The following is a 27171-nucleotide window of genomic DNA, read 5'->3' as shown; positions in this document are numbered from 1 at the left end:
AAAAAAAAAAATAATTAATTTTATAAATTTCCTTTCCTTAGGCCATAGTTATTCTTTTAAATTTTGGCATTGAATACTTAAATTATTTGTTTTTTAAGAGAAAATGGCACTTAGGGCTATCATTTTTTTTCCCCTGGAGGATAGATTTGAGTTTATGCTGTACATTTTGTTTTAAAAAAATTTTTTTTAATGTTTATTTATTTTTGAGACAGAGAGAGACAGAGCATGAACAGGGGAGGGTCAGAGAGAGAGGGAGACACAGAATCTGAAACAGGCTCCGGGCTCTGAGCTGTCAGCACAGAGCCCGATGTGGGGCTCGAACCCAAGGACCACGAGATCATGACCTGGGCTGAAGTCAGACGCTCAACCAATTGAGCCACCCAGGTGCCCCTATGCCGTACGTTTTGAAAGCTACTATTCTTTTAATTGAAGGCTATTGAAAAAAAAATCTAAGTGCTTAATTTAAAATTTTTATTATTTTAAAATTTTATTGTATTATGAATATTTAGATTTTTGAAGTTGCTACTGCACCCAAATTGGTAGTTTGGCTTTGTTATAGGGAGGATATGGAGGTGATTAAGAAATACTGGGTCTGAAAGTAGCCCAAAGGCAGAGTGACCACACATCCTCTTTAATTGGATCCAATTGCTTTCTATATCTGCTATTCTGACCTAATTGTTACAGTACCCCTTTCCTTCTCAAAATATCGTGATAAATTATATGATCATCCTACCCAAAGGCATTTCAAGGACCGAAAGCTCTCATAACATATGCCCAGACAGTGCACAAGGTGAGGTGCAAATATTTCAATACTCTTTGAAGCAGTTGCCCTGGACTCCTTTCTGCTCCTGCCCATTTCCCATTTCTAGTCCTGTTTCTGCTTGAAACCTCACTTTGTTTCTTGTACTTAATGGTTCTGTGTATGCCTGCCCTTCTGGATAACCCAGTGATTTGATATTCCTAGCTTGATGCTAGGTTCTTCCTAAGAACTCATCCCTATCTTACTTTCTCTTCCTGCTGGACTTGCTCAGCCAGAATGCCTGGCCACATCTGGCAACACCTGGGCCAGTCTCAGTCTCTCCCAAGGGAGAGAAGGGCAGGAATTTAGAATGTAGCAGAACCAGGACTAGGGACAAGTCTCTAATGCTTATTTGGTGCTATCATAATGACTATCCATTTTTCTTCTAATGTTTATTTATTTTGAGAAAGAGAGGGAGAGTGTGTGTGAGGGGCAGAAGGGCAGAGCAAAGGAGAGAGAGGGAGAGTGAGGGAGAGAGAGAGAGACAGAGAGAGAGAGAGAGAGAGAGAGAGAGAGAGAGAGAGAGAGAATGCTAAGAAGACTCCATGCTGTCAGCGCAGAGCCTGACATGGGGCTCGAGCTCACGAACTGTGAGATCATGACCTGAGCCGAAATCAAGAGTCGGATGCTCAACTGACTGAGCCACTGGGTGCCCCCCCATTTTTCTCTTAACACAGAAAGAAGTGTGCAAGTAAAATAAAGTGAATTTAGAAGTTATCACTCACTTTTCCACATCTGTTCTCTGTTTTTTCAAGTCTACGCTCTTGACTATTTTTGTTTTTTGGTTTTTTTTTTTTGTAAAATTGTAGTTAAGTTTGGTTGACAAAATCTAAGTGATCTAGTTAGTAAGCATATGGACGTAATAATTCTCTGATGTTGTTTCATGGGTAAACATTTAAAATTTCTATGAAATCTTTTTTTCCCATATGGTGACCAGTTAGGAAATTGGAAATGATCGTGGCTCCTTACCCGGAGGGATCCTCTCTCGCAGTATTCGATCACCCCAAAGATCATGGTATCAAGCTTCACGGTGCCGTAGAACTTGGTTAGGTTGTAATAGTCCATCTGAAGCAACTAAGATAACATGTTTATTTACAAAGCAAGTCAGGCAGGACGGAGCACCACAGTACAATTAATATGCTAATAAAACATGTCATGTTTTAGGTCTTTGGGAAGATGTATTGTTCTTGATACATTTGAATGTCAGTACATTTCTTACTGATGCTACATCGCACTCAACAGTTTTGCTTTTATCAGCGAGGAGACTGGAATATGAACCTTTGACTATGCTCAAATCCTATCAGGGCCATTTTCCAGGACATGCTAATAGATTTCTAATATGTTTTACACCATCAAACACCATTCTTCCACTTCTGCTGGTAGAATTTTCAACCAAGAGGAGTATAGTCACCCATTTCTTGGTCTGAGGGCTTATTTGTCACCATCCCCAATAAGATCTTGCACCACTGGAGACTTTGGTGCTTGGGCAAGATGGAGTGAGCTATTTCTCACTTAAGGATTTCAAGTTGGAGACACATACCTTGTTCAATTCTATCTTCTGTTTCTCAGTGAAATTGCCATCATTGTGCTTCAGATCCTTTAGAATCACTCGCTACAAAAATCAATTGAATTAAGGAGATAATGTTGTAGCATGACCACCGATATGCATATTATAATAATTTGCTGTGGGTCTATCTTCCCAGCATACTGTAAGCTCTTGGGAGCAGTGACTATTTTATTGATATTTATATCTTAGGTTCCCAGTGCCTGCCTTAGGCTCAGGTTTGAATGTTTCTTTAAGAATAACTAAATGAGGGGCGCCTGGGTGGCGCAGTCAGTTAAGCGTCCGACTTCAACCAGGTCACGATCTCACGGTCCGTGAGTTCGAGCCCCGCATCGGGCTCTGGGCTGATGGCTCAGAGCCTGGAGCCTGTTTCCGATTCTGTGTCTCCCTCTCTCTCTGCCCCTCGCCCGTTCATGCTCTGTCTCTCTCTGTCCCAAAAATAAATAAACGTTGAAAAAAAAAAAAAAAAGAATAACTAAATGAAAAGGGAGGGAGGAAGGGAGGAAAGAAGATACAGAAGTCCCACATGGGACTGTTGTATTCCCACTGCAATGTGCCAAAGTAGACACTAGGGTAGTTTGGACTGCTCTGAACTCTTCTATTTTTTTCTTTTCCTTCTTTACACTCTACCACCTCTTAAAAATTCTATCTGTCTTTCAATTTTCCCACCATTGTGAGTTTGGTACCCTTGAAGCAGAGTCCTGCCCATCCCTGTGATAAGCTCCAAGAAGAGCCCCTCAGGCCAGCCCCCACCATTGCACTGCTACCATCAGAGGCCAGGGGAATGTTGGGTAGCAGGCTTGGAACATAGCCTATTGAGAGTTCAGAGAAGCAGAGGAGACTAGTCACCTTCTTGTCGTATTTGCACTGTCGGAGTCTCTGAATTGTGTCTCGTCTCTTGTCATCATCGATCTGGCACAAGAAAAGGCTAATTATTATAGAAGCTTCGTATCTTGTCCCATCTGCTGCCAAAGGCAGAGTGACTCTACCAGGTGGGCCCTATCTATTGGTTCACAGCATGCTGGGCAGGCTCCCTGTCACTACTCACATTCACTCTCCAACAGGGTCTTCTTTCCAGGGACCTGCCTCTCAAGCTTAACTCTGGGTCCTCCACCCTTTACCTCCCTGCTTGTGGCCTACTGCAGCCAGGGATTTCCTTTGCTTCTTTCTCTTCTGGCCCATTCTACTGGGAATCTTGGCCTGTAGCTATAGACAGGTGCTCTTAGGGAAGTGTGTTGTGCACTTGAGTTGGAAACTCGTGCCTCAGGCCCAGTTAGCAATGCAAGTGAGGACACTGGGCCGGGGGTCTAAGGAGGGCAGCTCTGGGTTCAGCCTAGAGTTGCCAGATCATCTGATTTGTCAAAAGAAGCTGGTAATGTGGATTCTCCTGTCCCATTCCAAAATTTTTGTATTTGGCAATTAATTTGAAAAGATGTTAAATATTAAATGAAACACACACACACACACACACACACACACACACCCCTACAGGCTAGATATGGCTCTTGATCTGCCAGACTTCTGGTCCAAGGGCAGAAAAAAGATTGAAAACTATTGCCTCTTTCAATTTGGTTTGCATAAAAACCTGTGATGTATTATAATATTGGTTACAACCTATCTCATAGAACCTTTTGAAGTGTGAGTGAAATAAAGTACATCAAATTCCAAGCATGATTCCTGGCACAATGCAGATTAATAAATGTCAGTTGTCTTCTCTTCCTCTTCTCATTTTACAAATGAGCTACATAAGGGTTAAATGGCACTAAGTGTCACATACGGACAGACAGCAGTATGTGAGCTTGCTGTCTTGTGTCATATTCTTTTTACTGAGCCCTTGATTAGGTCACTTAAACTATTTGAACCTTAGTAACTTATCTGGGAAATCCTAACTGACAGGGACACTGGGTATCAAATGCAATAAAGTTTGTGAAATTGTTTTACAGGCTTAAGTGTTTTATCCTCAAATGAATTATCATCATCTTCATCTTTTTTTTTTTTCATCTGTTACTCATCCCTTTGACTTTCCGGATTTCTCTTTTTGTCTGGCTACTTTGGTTTTCTCTTCCTTTCTGTTTAAGTACAGGAATGTGCTCTTTCTCATCCCGTCCCTTGGTCTTGTTTCCTTATCTCTGTCTTCAGTGCATATACAGGATTTGAACCACTGCCTGTGTGGTGGTGTGGCATTTTCCCCTCTTGCTGACTTTGGCTGACCACCTGGGGCTTTCTCCCTGCTCCACATGACTCACAGCACTGGAAGACCTCTCCTTACAGCCAGTTCCTGGCTGCCTGCTCCCCAGCCTTCCTGAAATTCAGAGTGACTCTGACTCCGCATGCCCTGAATCACCTCTATTCTGTCCCAAAGACTTATTGTCCCAAAGACATACTCCTTAGCCAGATGAGTGGGCTAATCTGATTGAATTAACACATAAAAAATTCTGTAATGTCTGATGAGGGATGGATGGGTTATATTTCTAGGAATACTTACACCTCAAGAAGACAGAGACACGATATTTTAGGCTTCGTCAAAAAGAACAAACATGAAACGTGAGGTTTGAGACAGTGGGGGAGGCTTGTGAGGAGTGGAGGCATGGCTGGATGTGTGCAGAGGTGGGCCACGTGGCAGCCTGTGCTGGTGTCATAAGAAGCAGAGGAGTACTCGCTCCTTCTAGAGGTCTCCTCTCCCCTCCGGGGGTCCTGCCAATTAGTCATTTAGGTCCAAAAATTCTCTCTTGGGAAGCCCAATAGTCTTATGATTGTCTCTACCTTTCTGTGAATTACTGCAAGGTGGATTTTATCCTGACACTTGCCTGTGACAGAGTGGTCTTTGCAAATAGAAGTTTTATGTGTGAGCTTCTGAATGCAACAGGAAGGATGTTCAGAGAAGGAGCATTACTGGAGGCAAGGGAGACCTAGTCCTCGTATAGTGTGAGGGGGTCCTAGCTCTCGGAGACAACATGCAGGAGCTGGGTGGAGTGACAAGAGCTGGTAGGGTGGCTCCAAGGACAAACCTGACCCGGCCCAAGGCTGAGGGACCCCACTCATCTCTTCACGTGGAGGTTCTGGGTCTCCCTCTTCTCTTAGTATGCTTTGGTATAAAAACTCTGATAAAAATACGGTCAAAGATAGGTTTTAGGATCTCAGCCTTCACAGTAAGATAGACTAGGTTCAAACTGTGGCCATGTTCCTGAAGTTAACCTGTTAACCTCACAGGACTCGGGCGAAGATGAAACGGGTCAATGCATCTGGCACAGGAGAAGGGCTCAGCGTCAGCTCTTATTGGCAGTAATCCTGCTCATTAGCTGTGTGTGTTCCTGCACCTGTTTCCTAACCCCACATCGTTCAGTTCCCTCATCAGCAAAGTTATGATAAAGTTTAAGTCTTGAGTTCCTTGTCAGAAACCCTGCAGATGAGATAATATGGATCCAGCATTGACAGCACTCAAGGGGAGGCATTATTACTGGCTGCTGTGATGTTTCCTGGCTGAGGGAGAAGGCAGGCAAATATCAGCAGAGGCCTCATTCTTCAGCAATGAGCAAGATAAGCCATCCATCCTTAGGATGGGAAGAGTAGTAGCCAAGGTTAAGTGGAACTCAAATTCTCTATCCTGACGTCTATGTTAGGGCAATGGAGGATCAGTGAAAACATGGGAAGCTGAGAATTAGAAAATGTCTAAGTTCTAGACTCTCCAACAAATGATCCCTGCTTGGCCCATTTCTTACCACACTACCAGTCTTGTCAAATATCTGGCAAGTTGCACTAGCTCTAGCTTTCATACCTTCAGGCTAACATGGTTGGTCTCATTGGTCTCCAGAGGAAAGATATTTTCAGGAGGAATGTGGGACCATTTTTTCTGACGAAGTTCATATTCTTTCTTATATTTTCTGTGAAAGGAATAGAACCAGTCAATAGGTTTTTTATTAACATTCATGCCATTTAGCTTCTGAACACGAAGAGAAATTTAGAACACTGATATTCTCAGGTAGATATGCAGTGAGACAGGTTAGCCCCATGGTGTGACTCCATATTCTTTAGAGTGGTGAATTCTGGCTATTAGTGGAGCTATAAGGATTTCTGATGTGTTTCTCCCTTCCCTTCCCTTCCCTTCCCTTCCCTTCCCTTCCCTTCCCCATTGCCCCTTCCCCATCTTCCCTTCCCCATCTCCCCTTCCCTTCTCTCCCCTTCCCTCCCCACCTCTCCCCTCTCCTCAGGTCCTTCCCTAAGGCAGCTCTTCACTATAATGAAGAATCTGAACTGATGATATGGAAACAGTAAGGAAAAAACAAAAACAAATTAAGCTTGAAAAGCAAAAATGGTAATTTTTAAGCCACCAGAGAATATACCAGATTCCTAAACAAGCCAGTTCCTCTTATGCATTTGTGCCTTTAAAAAATAAGTGTGTAGGGGCGCCTGGGTGGCGCAGTCGGTTAAGCGTCCGACTTCAGCCAGGTCACGATCTCGCGGTCCGTGAGTTCGAGCCCCGCGTCGGGCTCTGGGCTGATGGCTCAGAGCCTGGAGCCTGTTTCCGATTCTGTGTCTCCCTCTCTCTCTGCCCCTCGCCCGTTCATGCTCTGTCTCTCTCTGTCCCAAAAATAAATAAAAACGTTGAAAAAAATTTTTTTTAAAAAAATAAGTGTGTAAAGAAAATAGAAAAGCATAGAGAAAATGTAACACGCATTTCAACATTCAAAATGTCACCTTTTTAAAGTGTTTCTCCCAGACAGAATAGATAAAGCAGAATTCTTGGGTTATAGGAAACACAACTTTTTGTAGATATTGACAAATTATTTCCCAAAGTGGTTACACCAGCTGACCCACCCATCATTAGAATTCCTGTTTCCTCCATATTCTTAACATTTGGTATTATTAAACTATTTTTTTTTTTACCATTATGATGTATGTGAAATGGTATTTAATTGTTGCTTTGTGCTTCATTTTTTCAAAATATAAGCTTTTCTTTTTAGAAAAAAAGGTGTTTATTTAATTTGAGAGAGAGAGAGCACATGCACACATGTAATCAGGGGAGGCACAGAGAGACAGGGAGAGAGAGAATCCCAAGCAGGCTCTGTGTTGTCAGCATAGAGCCTGATGTGGGGCTCAGACTCACAAACCATGAGATCATGATGTGAGCTGAAATCAAGAGTCGGACACTTAACTGACTGAGCCACCCAGGAATCCCCATTTTTTTGATTACTAGAGAGGTTCAATGTCTTTTCAAACACTAGTTTATTGCTTATTTTAACTTTGTTGTATAGAAAGTTTAGTTTTCATTATGGCCACATTCATTTTTTTCTTCTGTAACTTAACTGAGAAATATTTTCCTAGTTGAGATCACAAAGTCATTTTCTATTAATTTCTTCTAAGTTTTGAAGTTTGAGTTTCACATTCAGGTCTTTATTCCATTTATAATCCATATGGAATGAGCTCTATATTTGTGTATAGTTTCAGGTAGGATTTTAATTTCATTTTTTTTTAGGATTTTAATTTCATTTTTTCCATGTTGCAAGCCTACTGTGCCAGTATCATTTCCCAATTGACTTGTAATATCACCTCTATTGTATTCCAAGTTCCATTGCTTGCTGTGTCTGATTCTAGAATCTGAATTTTTTCCATTGAGCTATTTGTCCTTGAGTTTGTCTTTGCTTGTGGTCATTTGACAAACTTCTACTCACCTTCTTAACCTCATCCGTGTGCCCTTATTAATGTCCCCTCAGCAGAAATGATTATTTTCTTCCTATGCTTTTCTGAGTATTCCTCTATTAAGTACATATAAAATAGTATATTACTGACCAATGATTATGATCCTAAGACCTGGAGGCAAAGTAGTCTTATAGCCTTGAAGGCTCTCATCTCTGCATTCCCAAAGACTCTTGGGACCCAAGAGAGCCAACTGTCATCCATATTGAATCAGAGGATGCCATAAATCATTCACTACTTTTCTTGTATAGGCAGCTGTAATGGAGAACTATGTGAATAACATCTGTCTACCAGATCTCATTTGGACACATCACTGCTCTGGCCAGTGGGAAACCCTATCTCTGCCTCCTGTGTTTAAAGAAAATGGAAAATGCCTTTTTCTGCACATTATTGTCTCTTACCTTGTGATTTACCCCTATCTTAAGCTGACAATCATTTGGACTTGGTTTCTGAAGGACAACTGCCACATTGTGACCTTGCTATTGACTGGATTTATTATCCTCAAATTGTGGTTTCTGGTTACCTTCAACTAAATGACCGCAATACACTGTGTATGTGTATATACATCTCAAATTTGGGGTAATGCAGTTACAGGAGTCCAATTCTGCCTTCAGACTGAACAGAGAAATCTACTTCCTTTCCTGGAGAAAACTTTAACTGATATGGAACAGTTTGGATGCTCTCATGAGAAAGTATAGTGACACACAGATCAACACGTGTGATACACAGAGAAAAATTGTTATCTGGTTCAGTTGGGAAATGGGGGTGATTCTGACAATATAATATGATGGAAAGTTTTGTGTGTTTAACATACACAGATTAAGAGGTAGTGTGATATTCACTCATTCATTTACATGTTCAAAAATATTTCTGAGTATACATTATGCCTCTGTCACTATGCGGGGCAATCCATATGTCCAAATTGAGTAGAACAACCATGGAACTGATGGTCAGGTAGGGCCTGACTGCTAGTCTTGGCCCTACACACTACCCGGTGTATGATTAAAGATGAGCCATTAGGTTTTCTGGGTCCCTTTCCCCATGCGAAAACAGGAGGAGGTAGATGATTTCAAAGGACTCTTCCAGACTGAATATATAGAGACTTTGAAATTTCCCACAAAATGCCAATAAACAGCAGAATAGCTGTCTCTACCTATAGAGTGCCCATTATATGGTTGTCACCATACACACCTCATTTCAAGTTCTCACCACAGGTCAGATGAGGATACCGAAGCTAAGTAACACATCATAATGCACTCAAAATCACACGACTAGTAAGTCACAGAACTGAGCTAGATAGGAGTTCAGGTCCCTCTGACACCAAGCTGGAAGTGATCTATTCAGTACCATTCTGCCCGTGATGTGGTCTTTGATGCAGAATGCCTTCATGATCTTCGATCTGTCTAGAAACCTTCTTGTGAATGTACATTATCATTGATGGCATCAGACTTCTCCCTCTCCCGCTCCCTCCCTCTCTGGATGGTGAGCACAGTGAGACAAAGAGGGTGACAGGTACCTCAGCACCAGAAGAGCGATGAGAAGGAGCAGAACCACAGCTCCTGTAAGGGTGAAGACCGCGATCAACAGGGCTTGAGGGCCTGTGGCAGAAAAGACAGTGAAAAAATGCATTAGTAAGGATCTTTGAAGAGCGAATAAAAACATTTCAAAGACTCTAGTTGTATAATCTGATTTGAGGAAAGGGAAAGGAGAAACTTTAAAAAAAATATTGATCTTTATTAATGTCTTCATTGGTAGTTCGGGTCCTGTATCTGTGGTCTCTGAAGAAAATTATCTGGAATGTGCCAGGGGAAGTGGTTTAATTCCAGCTATCCTTATAATCTGCTCACTGTACTTCTTATGGGAATCACCAAATGTTACAAGAACATAAAATAGTTTTCAGTGCAGAGATAATTTTGGTAGGAAGCCCACCTAATATCCTTGGAACTCATATACCTAAGGAGGACTCATAGAGAAAGAGAACAAGCACAAATCAGAAGAAAAGTCAGTCACTGTAGAATACCAAGAGACAGTGTTGCCTGCTGGTCCTTCCCAAGCACTACCAGGTCATTGAGGGAAGTCACTGAAGAATGTAAGTGACTTTATTTATTAGAACACTAGTTGTAGGTGGAGCTGTAAGGATGGAGGGATTTAAGAGACTCACAGAAGGGTAAGTGAAACCCAGGAAAATGTGGATCTAACCCAAGGAAGCATTGAAGCAGAATCCGAATCTACAAAGGAACAAGGCTTTATTGAGAAGGACAGCAGCAATAGTAAAACTGTGCAAGAAAGTCATGGTTCATATATGCCACAATGGATTCAGTTCAAGAAGGGGAAATGGAATGGATTCTAACCAATAGACAGAGTGCTATTTAGCTTTATATAAATATGATGAAAATGTTTACTAATTTTCAACTTTTAGAATCAAATTGTAGGTAAATGGCAGAGGGCTTCATAGAGGTACAAAAACAGATATTATCAACTATGAAAAATTAAAGAGAAATACAGGAGACTCTGGGAGATAAGAAGGAGGTAGAAGGAAGGATAGGGTCACTAGTTGGGAAGCAAGAAGTTTTTTATATAGTTGATAGAATAATACTAGAAACGTATGTGTATTAATTAAAACTACAAAGGCATCCAATAAATGAATTGACAAAAAATATATAGCTATATTGAGAAAAGGTTAGAAAAAAGTAGGGCTGGTGAAGATGAACTAAATCTTTCATCAGTACAAGAAATAAACAGATAACCTCAAATATTTGTAAATCAAGAAAGATATGCATATTACTTAGAAATATGTAACAAACTAAAGTCAGACGTGATTGAGAGACCAAAGTTGACAGCAACGGGACCAGGCACACTCACTTTCCACTATGAATATTTCTACTATTGGGTTTAAAAATCACATGCATGAATTTTTCGTCACTAAAATTTCCTCTGTGCTTTTTATAAGGGATGGTGTTGAATTTATGCTTTGCTGCTAATGTAGGATGTTGCTTCTGCTTGTTATCTTGTTTTCTGCTAAGGGAAAACCTACAACAGTGAAAATTTGAGCGCTGGATTTCTGTTCTCATCAGGGAAGAAACTGATTAGTACTCTGGATTTGGAGTTGCAGTATGGGCATGTTTGACTGTGTGAATTCTGCTTATTACTGTGATCATCACTTTCGTCACCTAGCCACCACTGCCATTGCCATCACTCTCCAATTCCACACAAAAAACGAAGTCAATACAAGAAATACAATTCTACTCATCAATGATTCTACTCATCAGTCTACTAAGATTACACATCCCCCTAGACTAGAACATGAATTGGAGGGACTAGGGGGAGCTTCCGCTGGGTCACTGCCCATCTCAATTCCTATATGCCCCCTACAGTATGAACATCTCACTGCACCTTATTTAAATATACTATATACTATTTAACTATAGCAGTTGTTAATTCAACATACTTTTCAGTTTTGCTTAAGTTAGTCAAGTCACAGTATTATATTAGTTCAAAGGTCAAGCTTCTGCTGCTGTGGTTATCACATTGTATTTAATTCCATTTACAGTGAAGGTAGAATGATTTTATAAGCCCACAGTCATATGATAGTAAGAAAGAATCTTAGAGTTAGTTAACAGATGTCCTGATTTGAAGGAGGAAGAAACTAACACTTGGAGAAGTAAATTGACTGAAATTAACACAGGGTGGATTAGTGCTGAGTAGAAATGAATTTATAGTTATCTCATATTGTTCCTTCCTTCCTTCCTTCCTTCCTTCCTTCCTTCCTTCCTTCCTTCCCTCCCTCCCTCTCTCCCTCCCTTCCTCCCATTCCTTCCTTCCTTCCTCCCTCCCTTCATCTCTTCTAAGGCACTAAGTTGGGCAAGCAGATATGACTAAAGAATAGACCCTACACTCACACAGTATATGGTTTAAAAAGATGTGTAAACCAATAAGTGTGATATAAATTCTATACTAGAAGTCTGGTGGGATTTGGGAAAGATCAATGGGACGCTAAGAAAAAGCTTAGAAAAGATGAAATTCAAATTAAATGTTGAAGATGAGTGGATGTTTACCAGTTGTATGGAGGAGTGATACATTTTAATCAGAGCGAGTAGCATCACTGAAGACACAGGGGCACGAGGTTGCAAGACCACCTCCCACCATTTTTTTAAGGAAATAGGAGGAAGTTGAGGGAGTAGGGAAGGGATTTCAGGCAAGATGAAAGAAAGATAAGTCTGGAGAAGTAAGAAGATAAATGGACATTTTGTGCTGTAATAAGTCATTTAGACTTTATTCTATGCGTAAGGTAGAGCTGCCAATTGAGTGTTAGCAATAATGCAACAATATGACTGGATCCATGCTTTCATTCTGGTGGCACTGTTGGTTAGACTAGAGGTGGGCAGGAAGCAGGACTGAAGCAGGAAGTCAGGTGGATGTTACTGTAACCCAGGAGGCAGATGATGGTTTAGAACATTCCCTGGCATTAAGTAAATCTTTGTAGAATGAATGAAACCATAGTGATAGTGTTATCTCAGTTGAAACATTCTGACACTTAGTTGGCAGTTGTGTACCCAGATAAAAGACCAGATGAAATCTTGTTTACTATTTGAAAGATTGAATTACTTTATTTATAAAGTTTGAAGTTAAATGTAGTAACAGTTGAGTAATGAAAAGTTCTGGCTAACTGAATTTTCTGGCTAAATGAAGATGAAGTGAAGTTGCCCAGGATGATACAATGTCCCTGTAATATGAATATTTAATGTGATGTCTCTTAGGTTAATAATGAGAGTTCTCTCAAAAATTACTTTTTGAGAAGTTGAGCATTTTATAAAGCACAGATCCTTCTATTGAATAACCCAAATACCCCAAAACTCTTAAAGAAATATATTAAAAATACAAGCTGACATTGTTACCACAGGCTATAGTTAAGGAAAAAGAAAAAATAGTTGTAACTCAAAAAGTTACAAAGGAAAGAAATAAAGAGTTGCAGAAATCCCGTGAGAAAAGAGATACATTTTAAAAGTTAAGTGTGGTTAAACCTAGGAAGCTTGCAGATGGTTCTAGAGATAATTTTAAAAAGCTTGCTCATGAAAAGAAATAACTTTAAAAAGCAATGATAGTGTTGTTTTTCTTTTTCAAGATTGCTTTGGGTATAGGGGGTCTTTTCTGCTTCGACACAAATTTTAACATTGTTTGGTCTACCTCTGTAAAAAAAGCTGTTGGTATTTTGACAGCGACTGCATTAAATGTATAGACTGCTTTGGGTAGTAAAGACATTTTAACAGTATTTGTTCTTCTAATCCATGAGCATGAAATGTCTTTCCATTTCTTTGTGTCATCTTGAATTTTTTCATCAGTATTTTAGAATTTTCAGAGTACAGATCTTTCACCTCTTTGGTTAAGTTTATTCCTAGGTATCTTATCTTATTATTTTGGATTAAAATAATCTTATTATTTTAATATTATTAAATTATCTTATTATCTTATTATTATTAGGATTAAAGACCTAAATGTGAGACCTGAAACCACAATAATCCTAGAAGAGAACTCAAGCAGTAACTTCTTTGACATCACTCATAGCAACTTCTTTCTAGATATATCTCCTGAGGCAAGGGAAACAAAAGCAAAAATAATCTATTGGGACTATATGAAAATAAAAAGCTTCTGCACAGTGAAGAAAACAATCGACAAAACTAAAAGGCAACCCTACAGAATGGGGGGTGAGTATCCAAAATATATAAAGAACTTATAAAACACCCAAAAAACAATCAATCCAATTAAAACTGGACAGAAGACACAAACAGATATTTCTCCAAAGAAGACATCCAGATGGCCAACAGACACATGAAAAGATGCTCATCGTTACTTATCATCAGGGAAATGCAAATCAAAACTATAATAAGATATCACTTCACACCTGTCAGAATAACTAAAGTCAAGAACACAAGAAAGAACAAATGTTGGTGAGGATGTGGAGAAAAAGGAACACTGATGCACTGTTGGTGGGAATGCAAACAGTATGGAGGTTCCTCAAAAAGTTAAAAATAGAACTACTTTATGATCCAGCAATCACTTTACTGGGTGTTTACCCCCCAAAATATAAGAATACTAATTCAAAGGGATACATGCAGCCCTATGTTTATTGCAGCATTATTTATAAGAGCCAAGATATGAAAGCAGCCCAAGTGTCCATCAATTGATGAATGGATAAAGAAGTGGTATTTTACAAAGGAATATTTAGCCATCAAAAAGAATGAAATCTTGCCATTTCGATAACATGAATGAGGCTGGAGAGTATCATGCTAAATGAAATAAGTTAGAGAAAAACAAATGTCATATGCTTTCACACATATGTAGAATTTAAGAAACAAAATGAAAAAGCAAAGGGAAAAAATGAGAGAGAGAGAGAGAGAGAGAGAGAAAGAAAGAAAGAGAGAGAGAGAGAGACTCTTACTTATAGAGAACAATCTGATGGTTACCAGAGGGGAGAGACTGGGGGATGGGTGAACTAGGTGTTGGGGATTAAGGAGAGCACTTGTCATGATGAGCACAGGGTGATGTTGGAAGTGTGGAATTACTATACTGCACACCTGAAACTAATATAACACCGTATATTAACTGGAATCAAAATAAAAACTTTAAAAAAAGAGCAACGATAGCAGTAAATCTGAAGTCAGTTCGGGATTGTTTATTGTTTAGAAGAATGGGATCCCCACTTCCCATGTCCTTCTTTGCTTTAGTCAACTGCATATGGCTACTGAATAAAAACACAGGGATCATTTTTAACCATATATGACTCATGGAACACAAGAGGACTAAAAATATAGCAAGGACTTTAACACAAGCAAGTGCATCAAAACACAACTTTTCTCTTTAAGTCCTATTGACCTCAGTTTCTGGTTATTAGAACAGGGCTGGGAGACAAATATTTATAGTTTATTTTTTAGTATTTAAAAATGGTAAATTAATACAGAGTCATGGAAAAAATTGGAAAATTAAGAAAAACATAAAATGGCCCCCAAAAAATTCTCCTAGGGTCCTACTATTCAGAAGCTATCACTGTTAACATTTTAGCATATTTCTTTACAGTCTATTTCTAACATAGTTTTACAAAGAATAGAATCTTATTAAATAAAAATTTGTTCACTTTCCTGTTAATTTACCTTGTGAGTTTTCCCATGTCATTTAAAATTCTTTGTAAATATTTTAACTGGTTTATGATGTACCATTTATGAATGTATCACTTTTTTCTAAATTATTTTATTAACGTTGTTTCCACTTTTTTTTTTTTTTGCATCTTGGGCATAAATATTTGTCCAAATTTAAACTTTTTTTCCCTAAAAATAGATAAGTAATGTGAAATTACTTACTATTTATTGTAGTAATCCTTGGCTAAGCCAGACTGTCCTGAGACTTTGTTGCCCAGGAGATACTTAGCTGACCCTATACAGTGATGGCCAATGTTATATGGTCACATCGGAAGTTGCACGGGTGAAGTTATAGTCATGTTAGGGCTTTCCATGATATTATAGGATCTCATCTTAAGTAGAAGGGTAATCATCATTATAACCCAAGTATATATCCTGTGAGGAAATGGGGGGAGACTTTTGAAGCCATGCTCACTGATGACTGACAGCTGCTGGCATCATGTGTTTCTTGGCTGAAATATGTATACTTTGAGTTTATTGCAGTAAAACGGAGTAAGTGGCATTAAGAATATATGTCTTTGTGTTCACTTTGCCAATTGTTGCAACTAATTTTCTATAGGTTAATTTTTGTCAGTGATTAGGTAGGACACATATTAAAGAGAGGTATAGCTAAATTAGAATAGGGATAGCTTCAGCATTTAATTAGAACTATAATATCATTCATTGGGAAGGGAAGTTCACATTTTACAAGCCTGGCAAATCTAATTCAGACAACAAACAAAATAAACAAAAAAATAAAAGCAGGCTAATTGTATAAACCATAGAATGTGCTTACCTTACCAGAAAAGCCATTTCAGGGAAAGAAAATTCACCAAAGGATATCTTACCCTCGCCTGGGATATCATTAGGAAGTTTGTGGTTCTTCCAGATGAATGTGGGGGTTTCTTCCTTTGGAGTAGTCCTATTTACATGGGTGTCATAGGTCAATAGAACATTGTACTGTGCCAGGGCATGAAAAAGAAGAAGGATGAACAGAAAAAGACATTTTAGAAGGACTTCTGATGAGACTGTCCTACCCAATGACATTTGAATTTCATAGTAACACTTCTCAATGAAACAAGGTAATGTTTTGCAGCCAGGAGCTAGCTAGGTAGCATCCACTTATTGGTTCACAGCATGAAAGTAGCTTTAAGCTCCATGTGGGTCAATTATTTTGTTTCTTTATGATCATACATTGTATGAGTAACTCCTACCCAATATAGAATCTTGGCGTCTTTAGAGAACTAGTTCAAGCCTCTCATTTTATGAATGTTAAAAGAGAGACCAAAAGAAATTAATGGTTAACTCTAAGTCACATGACAAGTGAAGCACTAATGTTTTCCACAATATTAGGTTGCTTTGAAAACAATATATGGAGAAAATGCACCACAGGTAAAATCCATTATCTATTTTGATATAGGTCAAGGGGCTCTGAAATAATGCTACATTTAAATTCTATCAATTACATACTTTTCAAATATCTTCTATCCTTTTGCTCTAATATGCTGTCTTGTACATGATACTAATTAGGCTTCTAAAAGAAAAGGTTTCTTTTTCAAGCAATCCACCAATGGGATATATTAATATATCCTTACAATATTGCTGCATATATTGAGTCGGTTTTGTAAAAGACGTCTGAAAAATGACCATCTTTCTAAATTCAACACCATTCCTTCAAAACTTTCTGGACAAAAGTTTTACATCTTTAGAAATATACTTTTAATTTTTTTTAATGTTTACTTATTTTTGACAGAGAGAGAGACAGAGCATGAGCAGTAGAAATATACTTTTAACTTGAAAGTATGATCTATAATTGCATATATTGAGGATAGTAAATATCCTAACATTCGGGTACAGTACATTGACTTTCTATTGAGGCTTTCTCTGGATACAGAATAGCTTATCTATATCCCTGTGTTTTGAGAATTAATCCCTGGTTGCCTGTATATACATATTATACAGCACAACTGCTGGCACTAGATTATTGGAAAATTCAACTAGATTTACCTTTATTGAAAAATTCAGCTAGATTTTCCTTCAGAGAGAGTAAGTGTACAGAACATTTTTTATATTGAAGAGCAGTTATGAGGATGATGTAGGATGGTCATGTATTTGCTTCTCTCCAAAGGAATCATTAGGTGCAAATAACTTAGAGGGGAGTATAGTTATCTTTGTAGTTACTATAATAACTGGAGCATTGGTGACACTTTTCTAAAGGTACTCCCATGAAATGTACGTGAAATATAGCATTATATTAAAGGTTTATATAGTAACTGTAAACTATGGAGTAGTTTTCTGAAATGCCGCCCTTAAATTTCTGGTTTAACTTTCTCAATCTGGACATCTTTTCTCTAGCTTTCCATATTTCCCATTACAGATATCTTTTACAAGGGGGGGGGGTCAACATATATGCCAAATGTATGACTTAAAGATGTCATAATGATCACATTGTAAAATTACATAAAAAATGAATAACTCTTTGTCTTAGATTCCTAGTTATGTGAGGACACAATGTCTTAAAGAAAAATACTTTCTACTGGCCATTTGGTTGGCTAGAACAGTGGCCTTCATAGTTTGCGATGGGCACAATTTTGGGTGACATACAGATAGGTGTTTTGATTTTAAATTAAATGCTGATCAGCCACTAATTATATTCCAGATAAGAAGCTAAGCAAGCACTGGAAACATGGAAAAGTAAGACCCATTCCCTTTCTTTAAAGAACCTACATGGGGTTGCCTGGGTGGCTCAGTTGGTTAAACTTCTGACTCTTCATTTTGGCTCAGGTCATGATCTCATGGTTTGTGAGACTGAGCCCTATGCTGTGCTGACAGGGTGGAGCCTGTTTGAGATTCTTTCTATGAATCTCTCTGCTCTCTCTCTGCTCTGCTTTGCTCTCTGCGCTCTCTCAAAACAAATAAACTTTAAAAAATAAAGAACCTACATGTAGGTGAGGAGAAAAGATACATATAATGTGAATAAAAACATGACATTATAGGATGGCTTGTGCCAGAAATATTGCACAATTAATGATTTTTATGAGTTCAGATGGAGAGAACAGGGAATGTTTCATTGAAATTTTTAGCTGTGGAAATGAATAAACAATTCTTAGGACAGAAGTGTCATCCTATAATTGGTATCCCATCAACAGTCTGGTATTTATATCAATATATTCTGGCTAAGTATCTTATATAGAGTCAATAGAGTATGGATATTCTAAATAAGGTCTATGGGCCAAAATGCTTAAAGAATACAGTCTCAAGTAGGGCATAATTGTGAATTTGAAAAAAATAACTTGCAGATTTTTAAACACGACTTCTCTAATTCCTTTTCTATCACTTGCCTTGTAGTTATCCTTCCTCACCTAGTCACTTCACCCCAAATTCCTGATAAGAAGTCAGACATACTTTGTTGGTATCCACGGAGGTATACAGAAGCATCATAGTGTTGTCAATATCCCCACAGTTGTCCAAAGTCACAGGACCCGCATGCCCTAGGGTAAAATCAGAAAAAGTTAGAGGTTATTTTTGACTTTTTGACAGAAGGTATGAAATAGGTTCAAATTGCCCTATTTTACTGAAAGATTGTCTTAATGAGCTAATCAGAAGGAATCTCCATTGGCTCCTAGCCCTGAGATCTCTGATGGATATTTATTTTAATGTTTATTGATTTGAGAGAGAGAGAGGCGAGGTGGGGGGGGGGGGGAGAGAGAAAGAAAGTATGAGCAGAGGAGGGGCAGAGAGAGAGAATCCCAGGCAGGCTCCATGCTGTCAGCACAGAGCCCAATGTGGTGCATGAACTCAAAAACCATGAGATCATGACCTGAGCTGAAATCAAGAGTTGGATGCTTAACCGACTGAGACACCCAGGCACCCCTCTCTGATGGATATTTTTGAGAGAGATGCTAATTAGTATTTAGTTAGAAGGGAATTTTTTTTCATTGCATTTAGGATGAAATAAAATATAATCAGCCAATAAATCCTTCTAATTATTAGTGAAAAGCTTTTGCTAAGAATATTTACTAAAGTAGTGAAAATTTCTCATATACCATGTGATTTCCTGGATTATCACATTATTAACTTCACATGTCCAGTTTTCAACAAAAATATCACAAGGCATAGTAGGAAACTGAAAAGTGTGGTCCAAATCAAAAGAAAAAATAAATAAGCCAGCAGAAACTATCTCTGAAAAAGACCTGATGGTGGATTTAATAGACAAATGCTTTAAAACACCTGTCTTAAAGATGTTCAAAGAATTTAAGGAAGAGATACATAAAGCCAGGAGAATAATGTATGAACAAAACGGAAATAGCAATAAAGAGAAGGAAAACCTAAAAAGGAAACCAAAAGCGAATCCCCAAACTGAAAACTACAATCACTGAAATGAAAAATTCACTAAGGAAATTCAAATGCAGATCTGAGCAGGTAGAAGAAAGAATCGGTGAACTTGAAGATAGGACAATGAAAATTATTAAGTCTACAGAACAGAAAAAAAAAATTGAAATGAACAGAGCCTAAGGGACCTGTGCAACACCATCAAACAGACCACCATATGCATTGTGGAAGTGCCAGAAGAAGAAGAAGAGAGACAAAGGGGTAGAGAGAATATCTGAAGAAATAATAGCCAAAAACTTCCCAAATTTGATGCAATACATGAATATAAATATCCAAGAAGCTCAATAAACTCCAATAGGATGAATTCAAAGAGATCCACACTGACACACATTCTAATCAAACTGACAAAAGCCAAAGACAGAGAATTTTGAAAGCAGCAAGAGAGAAGTGATTTATCACATCCAAGAGATACTCAATAAGGTTTTTAGCAGACTTCTCATTAGATGCTTTGAAGGCCAGAAGGTAGTGGGCTGATCAAAATGCCAAAAGAAAACCTTTCATCCAAGAATCCTTTATCCAATGAATCTGTCTGTCAAAAGTGAGGGTGAAAGTAAGACATCCTGAGATAAACAAAAGAGTTTGTAACCACTAGAACTTGATCTGCAAGAAATGCTAAAGGGAGTCCCATAGGTTGAAATGAAAGGACACTGTACAATAACTCAAAGCCATATGAAGAAATAAAGATCTCAATAAACGCAAGTGCATGGGCAATTATAACATGTAGCATTATTATAACAATGGTGTGTAATTCCACTTTTTATTTTCTACATGATTTAAGGGATGAATGTGTTTTTAAAAATTAGTCCCAAAACTAGCATTATTATAACTGGTTTGTAACGCTACATTTTGTTTTTGACATAATTTAGGACACTAATGCTTAAAATATCCACAGTTTATATTTTTGGACACACATGTATAAAGATATAATTTTGCAACATCAATGTCTGAAAAAGGTGGGGATGGAAGTATTAAAGCTATAGGTTTTTTTTTTCAAACTTTAAGTATTTATTTTGAGAGAGAGAGAGAGAGAGAGCACTCAAGCTGGAGAGGGGCAGAGGGAGAGGGAGAGAGAGAATTCCAAGCAGGCTCTGTGCTGTCAGCACAGAGCCCGATGTGGGGCTCGACCCTACAAACTGTCAGATCATGACCCAAGCCAAAATCAAGAGTTAGATGCTTAGCTGACTGAGCCACCCAGGTACTCCTAAAACTGTAGAGTTTTTTTTAAATTTGATTGAAGTTAAACTGGTATAAAGTCAAATTAGAATGTAATAATCTTAGAGTGTTAACCATAATACCTATGGCAACCACAAAGGAAATAGTTAAAGAATATAAATAATAAGACAGGAATTCAAACATTTCACTACAGAATAAATCAACTAAACACAGAAGAAGAAAATAATGCAGAAAATGAGAAACAAAAAAAAAAATGAGAAACAAAAAAACAAATCTCTTCCTCTCAGTAATTACTTTATTTATTTATTTTTTTTAATTTTTTTTTTCAACGTTTATTTATTTTTGGGACAGAGAAAGACAGAGCATGAACGGGGGAGGGGCAGAGAGAGAGGGAGACACAGAATCGGAAACAGGCTCCAGGCTCTGAGCCATCAGCCCAGAGCCCGACGCGGGGCTCGAACTCACGGACCGCGAGATTGTGACCTGGCTGAAGTCGGACGCTTAACCGACTGCGCCACCCAGGCGCTCCTCAGTAATTACTTTAAATATCAAATAGATTTTATTTTGATTGGAGAATCAAAGATAGAGATTTGAAGACTGTATTTAAAAAAAAAATGATTCTATATGATATCTATAAGAGATTCATTTTAGATCCAAAAACATAAATAGGTTGAAAGAGAAACAATGGAAAAGGATATTCTATGCAAATAGTAACTGAAAGAGAGTGGCGGTAGATATACTAATATCAGACAAAATAGACTTTAAATTAAAAAAGTTTATAAGAGAAAAAGGATAGTGTATATTAATAAAGGTTTCAATACAGCAAGAAGATATAACAATTATAAACATCTATGCACTCAATAACAGACTACCAAAATACATGAAGCAAAAATTGGCAGAATTGAACAAAGAAATGGACAGTTCTACAATAATAGTTGAAAATTTCAATACTCTACTTCTTTTAAAATTTGTTTATTTTGAGAGAGAGGGAGGGAGGGGCAGAGATAGAGGGAGAAAGAGAATCCCAAGCAGGCTCTGCACTGTCATCACAGAGCCCAGTGTAGGGCTTGGACACACAAACTGTGAGATCATGACCTGAAGTGAAATCAAAAGTCAGACGCTTAACTGACTGAGCCACCCAGGTGCCCCTCAATATTCCACTTTCAATGATGGATAGAATAAGAAGACAAAAGAAGTTAGGAAATAGAAGACTTGAACAAATACATCAACTAGATCCAACAGACAAACACAGAACAATATAATACACATTGTCTACCCGACAATAGAATACACATTATTCTTAAATGCACATAGGGCATTTTCCAGGATAGACCATATGTTAGGCCACGATTAAGTCTGAATAGATTTAAAGCGATAGATATTTTACAAAATATCTTCTCTGACCATAAAGTCGGAATTCAATAATAGAAGGAAAGCTGAAAAATTCACCAATTTGTGGACACAAAAAAATCACTCTCTTAAACAATTAATGGATCAAAGAAGAAATCACAAAGAAAAATTTGAAAACCTAAAGACAAATACAAATGAAAACATAAAATACCAAAGCTATGGGACACAGCAAGAGCAGTGCTAAGGTGGGGGGGGGGATTTAAAGATGTAAATGTTTATGCTAAAAAACAAAAACACATGCAAATCAAAAATCTAACTTTACAACTTAAGAAACCAGAAAAAGAAGAACAAACTTAACCCAAAGCTAGCAGAAGGAAGGAAATTATAAAGATTAAAGCAGAGGTAAATGAAATACAGAAGAGAAAAACAACAGAAAAAAGTCAATGAAACTAAAAGTTGGTTCTTCAAAAATAGCAACAAAATTGACAAACTTTTAGCTAAGTAGATAAGAAAATGACTCAAATTACAAAAATAAAACATGAAAGTTGGGGACCTTATCAATTCTACAAAAAAAATATTATAAGCAATTCTATAGCAACAAATTGGATGTCTTAGATTAAATGGACAAATTTCTAGAAACATAAAACTTACCATGACTAAACCATGAAGAAATAGAAAATTCGAATAGATCTATAAGTAGTAAAGAGATTGAATCAGTAATCAAAAATCTCCTGACCAAACAGAAAAAAAAAATCTGGATCTAATTGCTTTATTGATCAATTCTACAAACATTTAAAGAATAATTAACACCAATACTTCTCAAATTCAAACTTAAAAAAAAAACCTGAAGAGGAGGAAACATTCCCTAACTCATTCTATATGGCCAGATATCTGATATCAAAGCCAGAAAATGACACTAAGAAAAGAAAACTATATCAATATTCCTAATAAACACTGATATAAAAGTCCTCAACAAAATACTGGCAAACAGAATTCAGCAGCATATTAAAAGAAATATACACCAGGACCAAGTAAGATTTATTCCTTGAATGCAAGGATAGCTCAACATATAAAAGTTGAGAAAGTTGATATATTATATTGATAATATACCACAAATAACAGAATGAAGGAAAAAATGCATGACCTTATCAATCTGATGAAAAGAAAGCATTTTACAAAATTAAATACTTTTTCATGATAAAACATAACAAACTAGGAATAGAAGGAAACTATCTCAACATAATAAAATCCATCTATGAAAAACCCATAACCACATCATACTTGATGGTGACAGACTGAAAGCTTTTCCTGTAAGATCAGGAACAAAGCAAGGATTCCCATTCTTGCCACTTTTATTAAACGTAGTACTAGAATACCTAGCCAGAGCACTTAGGCAAGAAAGAAAGAAATATAAGTATCCAAATTGGAAAGGAAGAAGTGAAGTTATCTCTAATCACAGATGATAAGACCTTATATGTTGAAAATTTTCAATGTTCCACAAAAAACTGTTAAAACTAATAAAAGATCAAAGTAGCAGGATAAAAAGTCAACAGTCAAAACTCAGTTGCATTTTTATACAGTAACAATGAACATTCAGAAAAGGATATTAAGAATACAATTCCAGTGGCAGTTACAGGCTTCCATTTATGGAATGAACAGGTCATACCGAAAAATGATACAGGAAATGTAGTCAATGTATAGTCAAAGGTATAGAGAATATGGTCATTGGTACTGTAATAGCGTTGTATGGTAACAGATGGTAGGCATACTTGTGGCAAGCATAGCATAAAGTATAGACTTGTGGAATCACCATGTTATATGGCTGAAACTAAGGTAACATTGTGTGTCAACTATATTTCAATAAAAAAGAATATAATTCCATTTATGATAGTATCAAAAAGAATAAAATACTTAAGAATTGACTTAACCAAGGTGAAAGACTTGTACAAAAAAAACCTCCAAAACATTTCTGCAAGAAATTAGATATAAATAAATGGAAACTTCCCATATTTATGTAATATAAGAATTAATATCATTAAGAAATCGGTATTACCCAAAGCAGCCTATAAATTTAATGCAATCCCTGTCAAAATCTCAATAATTTTTTTTGCAGAAATAAGAAAAGCCATCTTAAAATTCATATGGAATTTCAAGAGATGCTAAATAGCCAAAACAATTGAAAAAGAAGAACAAAGCTGAAGGACTCACTTCTTAATGTCAAAACTTACTACAAAGCTACAGTAATCAAAATAGTATGGTATAGGCATAGACTCGGATGTATACACAAATGGAATGGAATAGGATGTTCAGAAATAAACCCTTACATATATGGTCAAATAATTTTCACTAAGGGTGACAAGACCATTCAATGGGGGGGGGGGGGGGAGAGTCTTTTCAGCAAATGGTGCTGGGAAAATTAGATATCCACATAGCTCAAAATCCATCCTGACTTAAATGTAAGGCCTACAACTATAAAACTTAGAAGAAAACACAGAGCAAAAGTTTCATGACATTAGATTTGGCAGTGATTTCTTAGATATGATACTAAAGGCAAAGGCAACCAATGAAAAATTAGGCACACTGGACTTCATGAAGATTTAAAAACTTTGTGCATGAAGACATTATCAACAGAGTAAAAAGGCAACTCACAACATAGGAGAAAATATTTGCAAATCATATATCTGATTCACTATTAATAGCTAGACAAAAAAAAACAATTCAAAAAGGAGCAAAAAACTGAAGAGACAATTTCTAAAGAACATATGCAAACATATACATTATCAACAGAGTAAAAGGGCAACTCACAAAATAGGAGAAAATATTTGCAAATCATATATCTGATTAGCTATTAATATCCAGACAAAAAACCCAAACAATTCAATTCAAAAAGGGGCAAAGGACTGAAGACACATTTTCTAAAGAACATATACAAATGGCCGATAAGGCCAATAAGCACATGAAAAGGTGCTTGATATTGCTAATCATTAGGGAAATGTAAATCAAAATTACAATAAGATGCTACTTCACACTCAGGAACATGTGTTGGGAGCTTTGGGATGGTGTTGTTATGAGAGGTTATGGTAGTTTGAGTGGTGACACAGGGTCCTAGATCCCTAAATGATAGAAAGGAGATATGGAAGACCAAAATCAAATGGCAGAGATTTCTCTTCTTCCTAGTCTCTAAGCATTTTCGGGACATCACTGCCCAAAATGCCCTGTGATGAGCCTGTTATAAATACAAAGTCCAAGCCATTTGCCCTTTCTTTGGGATTGAAAAATTCTGAAATCTTAAAGCATCACCTGGGGTCCAAGATATTGAGAACAGCAACCCCAAAATTTATGCAGTGATGTTTGCCTCCAAGTTCAAAGTTATTTAGCTGTTGATCCATCTATTGCCAAACCCCCTCTTTGTTTCCCTAAGTCCATCCACAAAGCCCATATTTCTCCAGCTTTCTGTAAAGTGTAAGTTTTGTTGCTGCTGTTGTTTGCTCTTAGGAGACCAGTACCTTCAAAAGTGAGGTTCTTGAAGGCATGAGCAAATTTGGGGGTCGTAATAGCTTCTCCATTTTCAAGAAATATCTTCAGCATGTGTCCAAAGAGCAAGACTCCATTCAAGTAGGCAAGAGCAAAGTCATTTTTTGCCTGAATGAGAAAGAAAAATCTTTTGAGTCCCAAAAAAGAGATTCTGGTCTTGAACCTGGAACAAAACATTCTTGGGGTCAGCAGAGTAACCGGAAAGGTAAAGGGATATTAGGAGAATTATAGGGGTGGTAGTAAAAGTAATCTTTTGGAAAATATGTCCTTGAACCAGGGTTCTTTTATTATCCTTGTGTCAAAATTTTGCATTTCCTTGGGATCAATAAACCTGAAACACTGCCTTTAGGGAGGTACTTCCTTCCCATGATGGTGAAATCTATTATTTCAACCAGGAAGAACAACAGGCAACATTTTCATAATTCTTATGGGATTTTATACAGAAAAAAAGGCTTGCTTGTACTTTAATGTTTTCACAGAGAGTAAAAGAGAACAACAGTAAAAACAATTCCCTGCCCTTCAGTACCCTGAATAGAACAGGAAGAGTTTTGATTGGATACCATTGAACCTGCTTTAGAAAAAATTCTCGACAGTTGCTATCTTCCCAGAGTTGGGTTATGGATTAAAAGTCTTGTGCTGGGGCGCCTGGGTGGCGCAGTCGGTTAAGCGTCCGACTTCAGTCAGGTCACGATCTCGCGGTCCGTGAGTTCGAGCCCCGCGTCGGGCTCTGGGCTGATGGCTCGGAGCCTGGAGCCTGTTTCCGATTCTGTGTCTCCCTCTCTCTCTGCCCCTCCCCCGTTCATGCTCTGTCTCTCTCTGTCCCGAAAATAAATAAACGTTGAAAAAAAAATTAAAAAAAAAAAAAAAAAAAGTCTTGTGCCCCCTGAGACTAAGTGAATTCTGTCAGCTGGGCTATTTTGGACTGTCCACCTGTTAAGAATCACACTTTCAACAGAGCCTAGAAGCTGCGTGAGTGATATCTGAATATTACACACAGAAGTGTATTCACTGGAAAATATAAAAAGAAAAAATAAAACGCCTCTCATTGGTTTCAGTGTCTTTTGCTGAAATCATCATTTGATGAGATAAAAGGAATCCAGTTAAGACCCAATCTCCGGGGGGTCTGAGTGGCTCAGTAGGTTAAGCATCCGACTTTGGCTCAGGTTATGATCTCGTGGTCTGTGAGTTCAAGCCCTGCATCAGGCTCTGTGTTGACAGCTCAGAGCCTGGAGCCTGCTTCAGATTCTGTGTCTCCCTCTCTCTCTTCTCCCCACTCTGCTTATGCTCTGTCCCTGTCTCTCTCAAAAATTAAAATAAAGATTAAAAAAAATTTAAAAAAAACCCAACTCCCAAAGTGGTTGCAGCTCCAAATTTTTGCAGCATTGTGAAAAAGAGGGTTTAGAATTTCTAGTCTAGGAAAAAACTGTTGTACTCCCCAAGGTACCCAACTTCCCTTATAGCTCTTCAGGTCTGGCCCATGGCTTGCCATCCCAAGG

At 37.7% G+C, this 27171-nt stretch overlaps 1 protein-coding gene across 6 annotated transcripts in view; it reads right to left on the bottom strand.

The window, feature by feature from the left end:
- GUCY2C (guanylate cyclase 2C) overlaps positions 1-27171 on the bottom strand; it is a 146707-nt gene that overhangs the window by 25845 nt on the left and 93691 nt on the right. For all 6 annotated transcript variants that reach the window (XM_040488846.1, XM_040488845.1, XM_040488849.1 and 3 more), the window contains 8 exons: positions 25648-25783; positions 18632-18717; positions 16075-16186; positions 9574-9655; positions 6139-6244; positions 3213-3275; positions 2340-2411; positions 1769-1873 (listed from right to left, as the gene is read on the bottom strand). In XM_040488846.1, the coding sequence (XP_040344780.1) occupies positions 1769-1873; positions 2340-2411; positions 3213-3275; positions 6139-6244; positions 9574-9655; positions 16075-16186; positions 18632-18717; positions 25648-25783 (762 nt within the window). The remainder of the gene's footprint in view (positions 1-1768; positions 1874-2339; positions 2412-3212; positions 3276-6138; positions 6245-9573; positions 9656-16074; positions 16187-18631; positions 18718-25647; positions 25784-27171) is intronic.

Source organism: Herpailurus yagouaroundi, unplaced genomic scaffold (genome assembly GCF_014898765.1).
Source record: "Herpailurus yagouaroundi ecotype Mexico unplaced genomic scaffold, PumYag 166, whole genome shotgun sequence".
NCBI lineage: Eukaryota > Metazoa > Chordata > Mammalia > Carnivora > Felidae > Herpailurus > Herpailurus yagouaroundi.
Note: the sequence above shows the minus strand (reverse complement) of the source record. Positions and strands in the feature narration are given on the sequence as shown.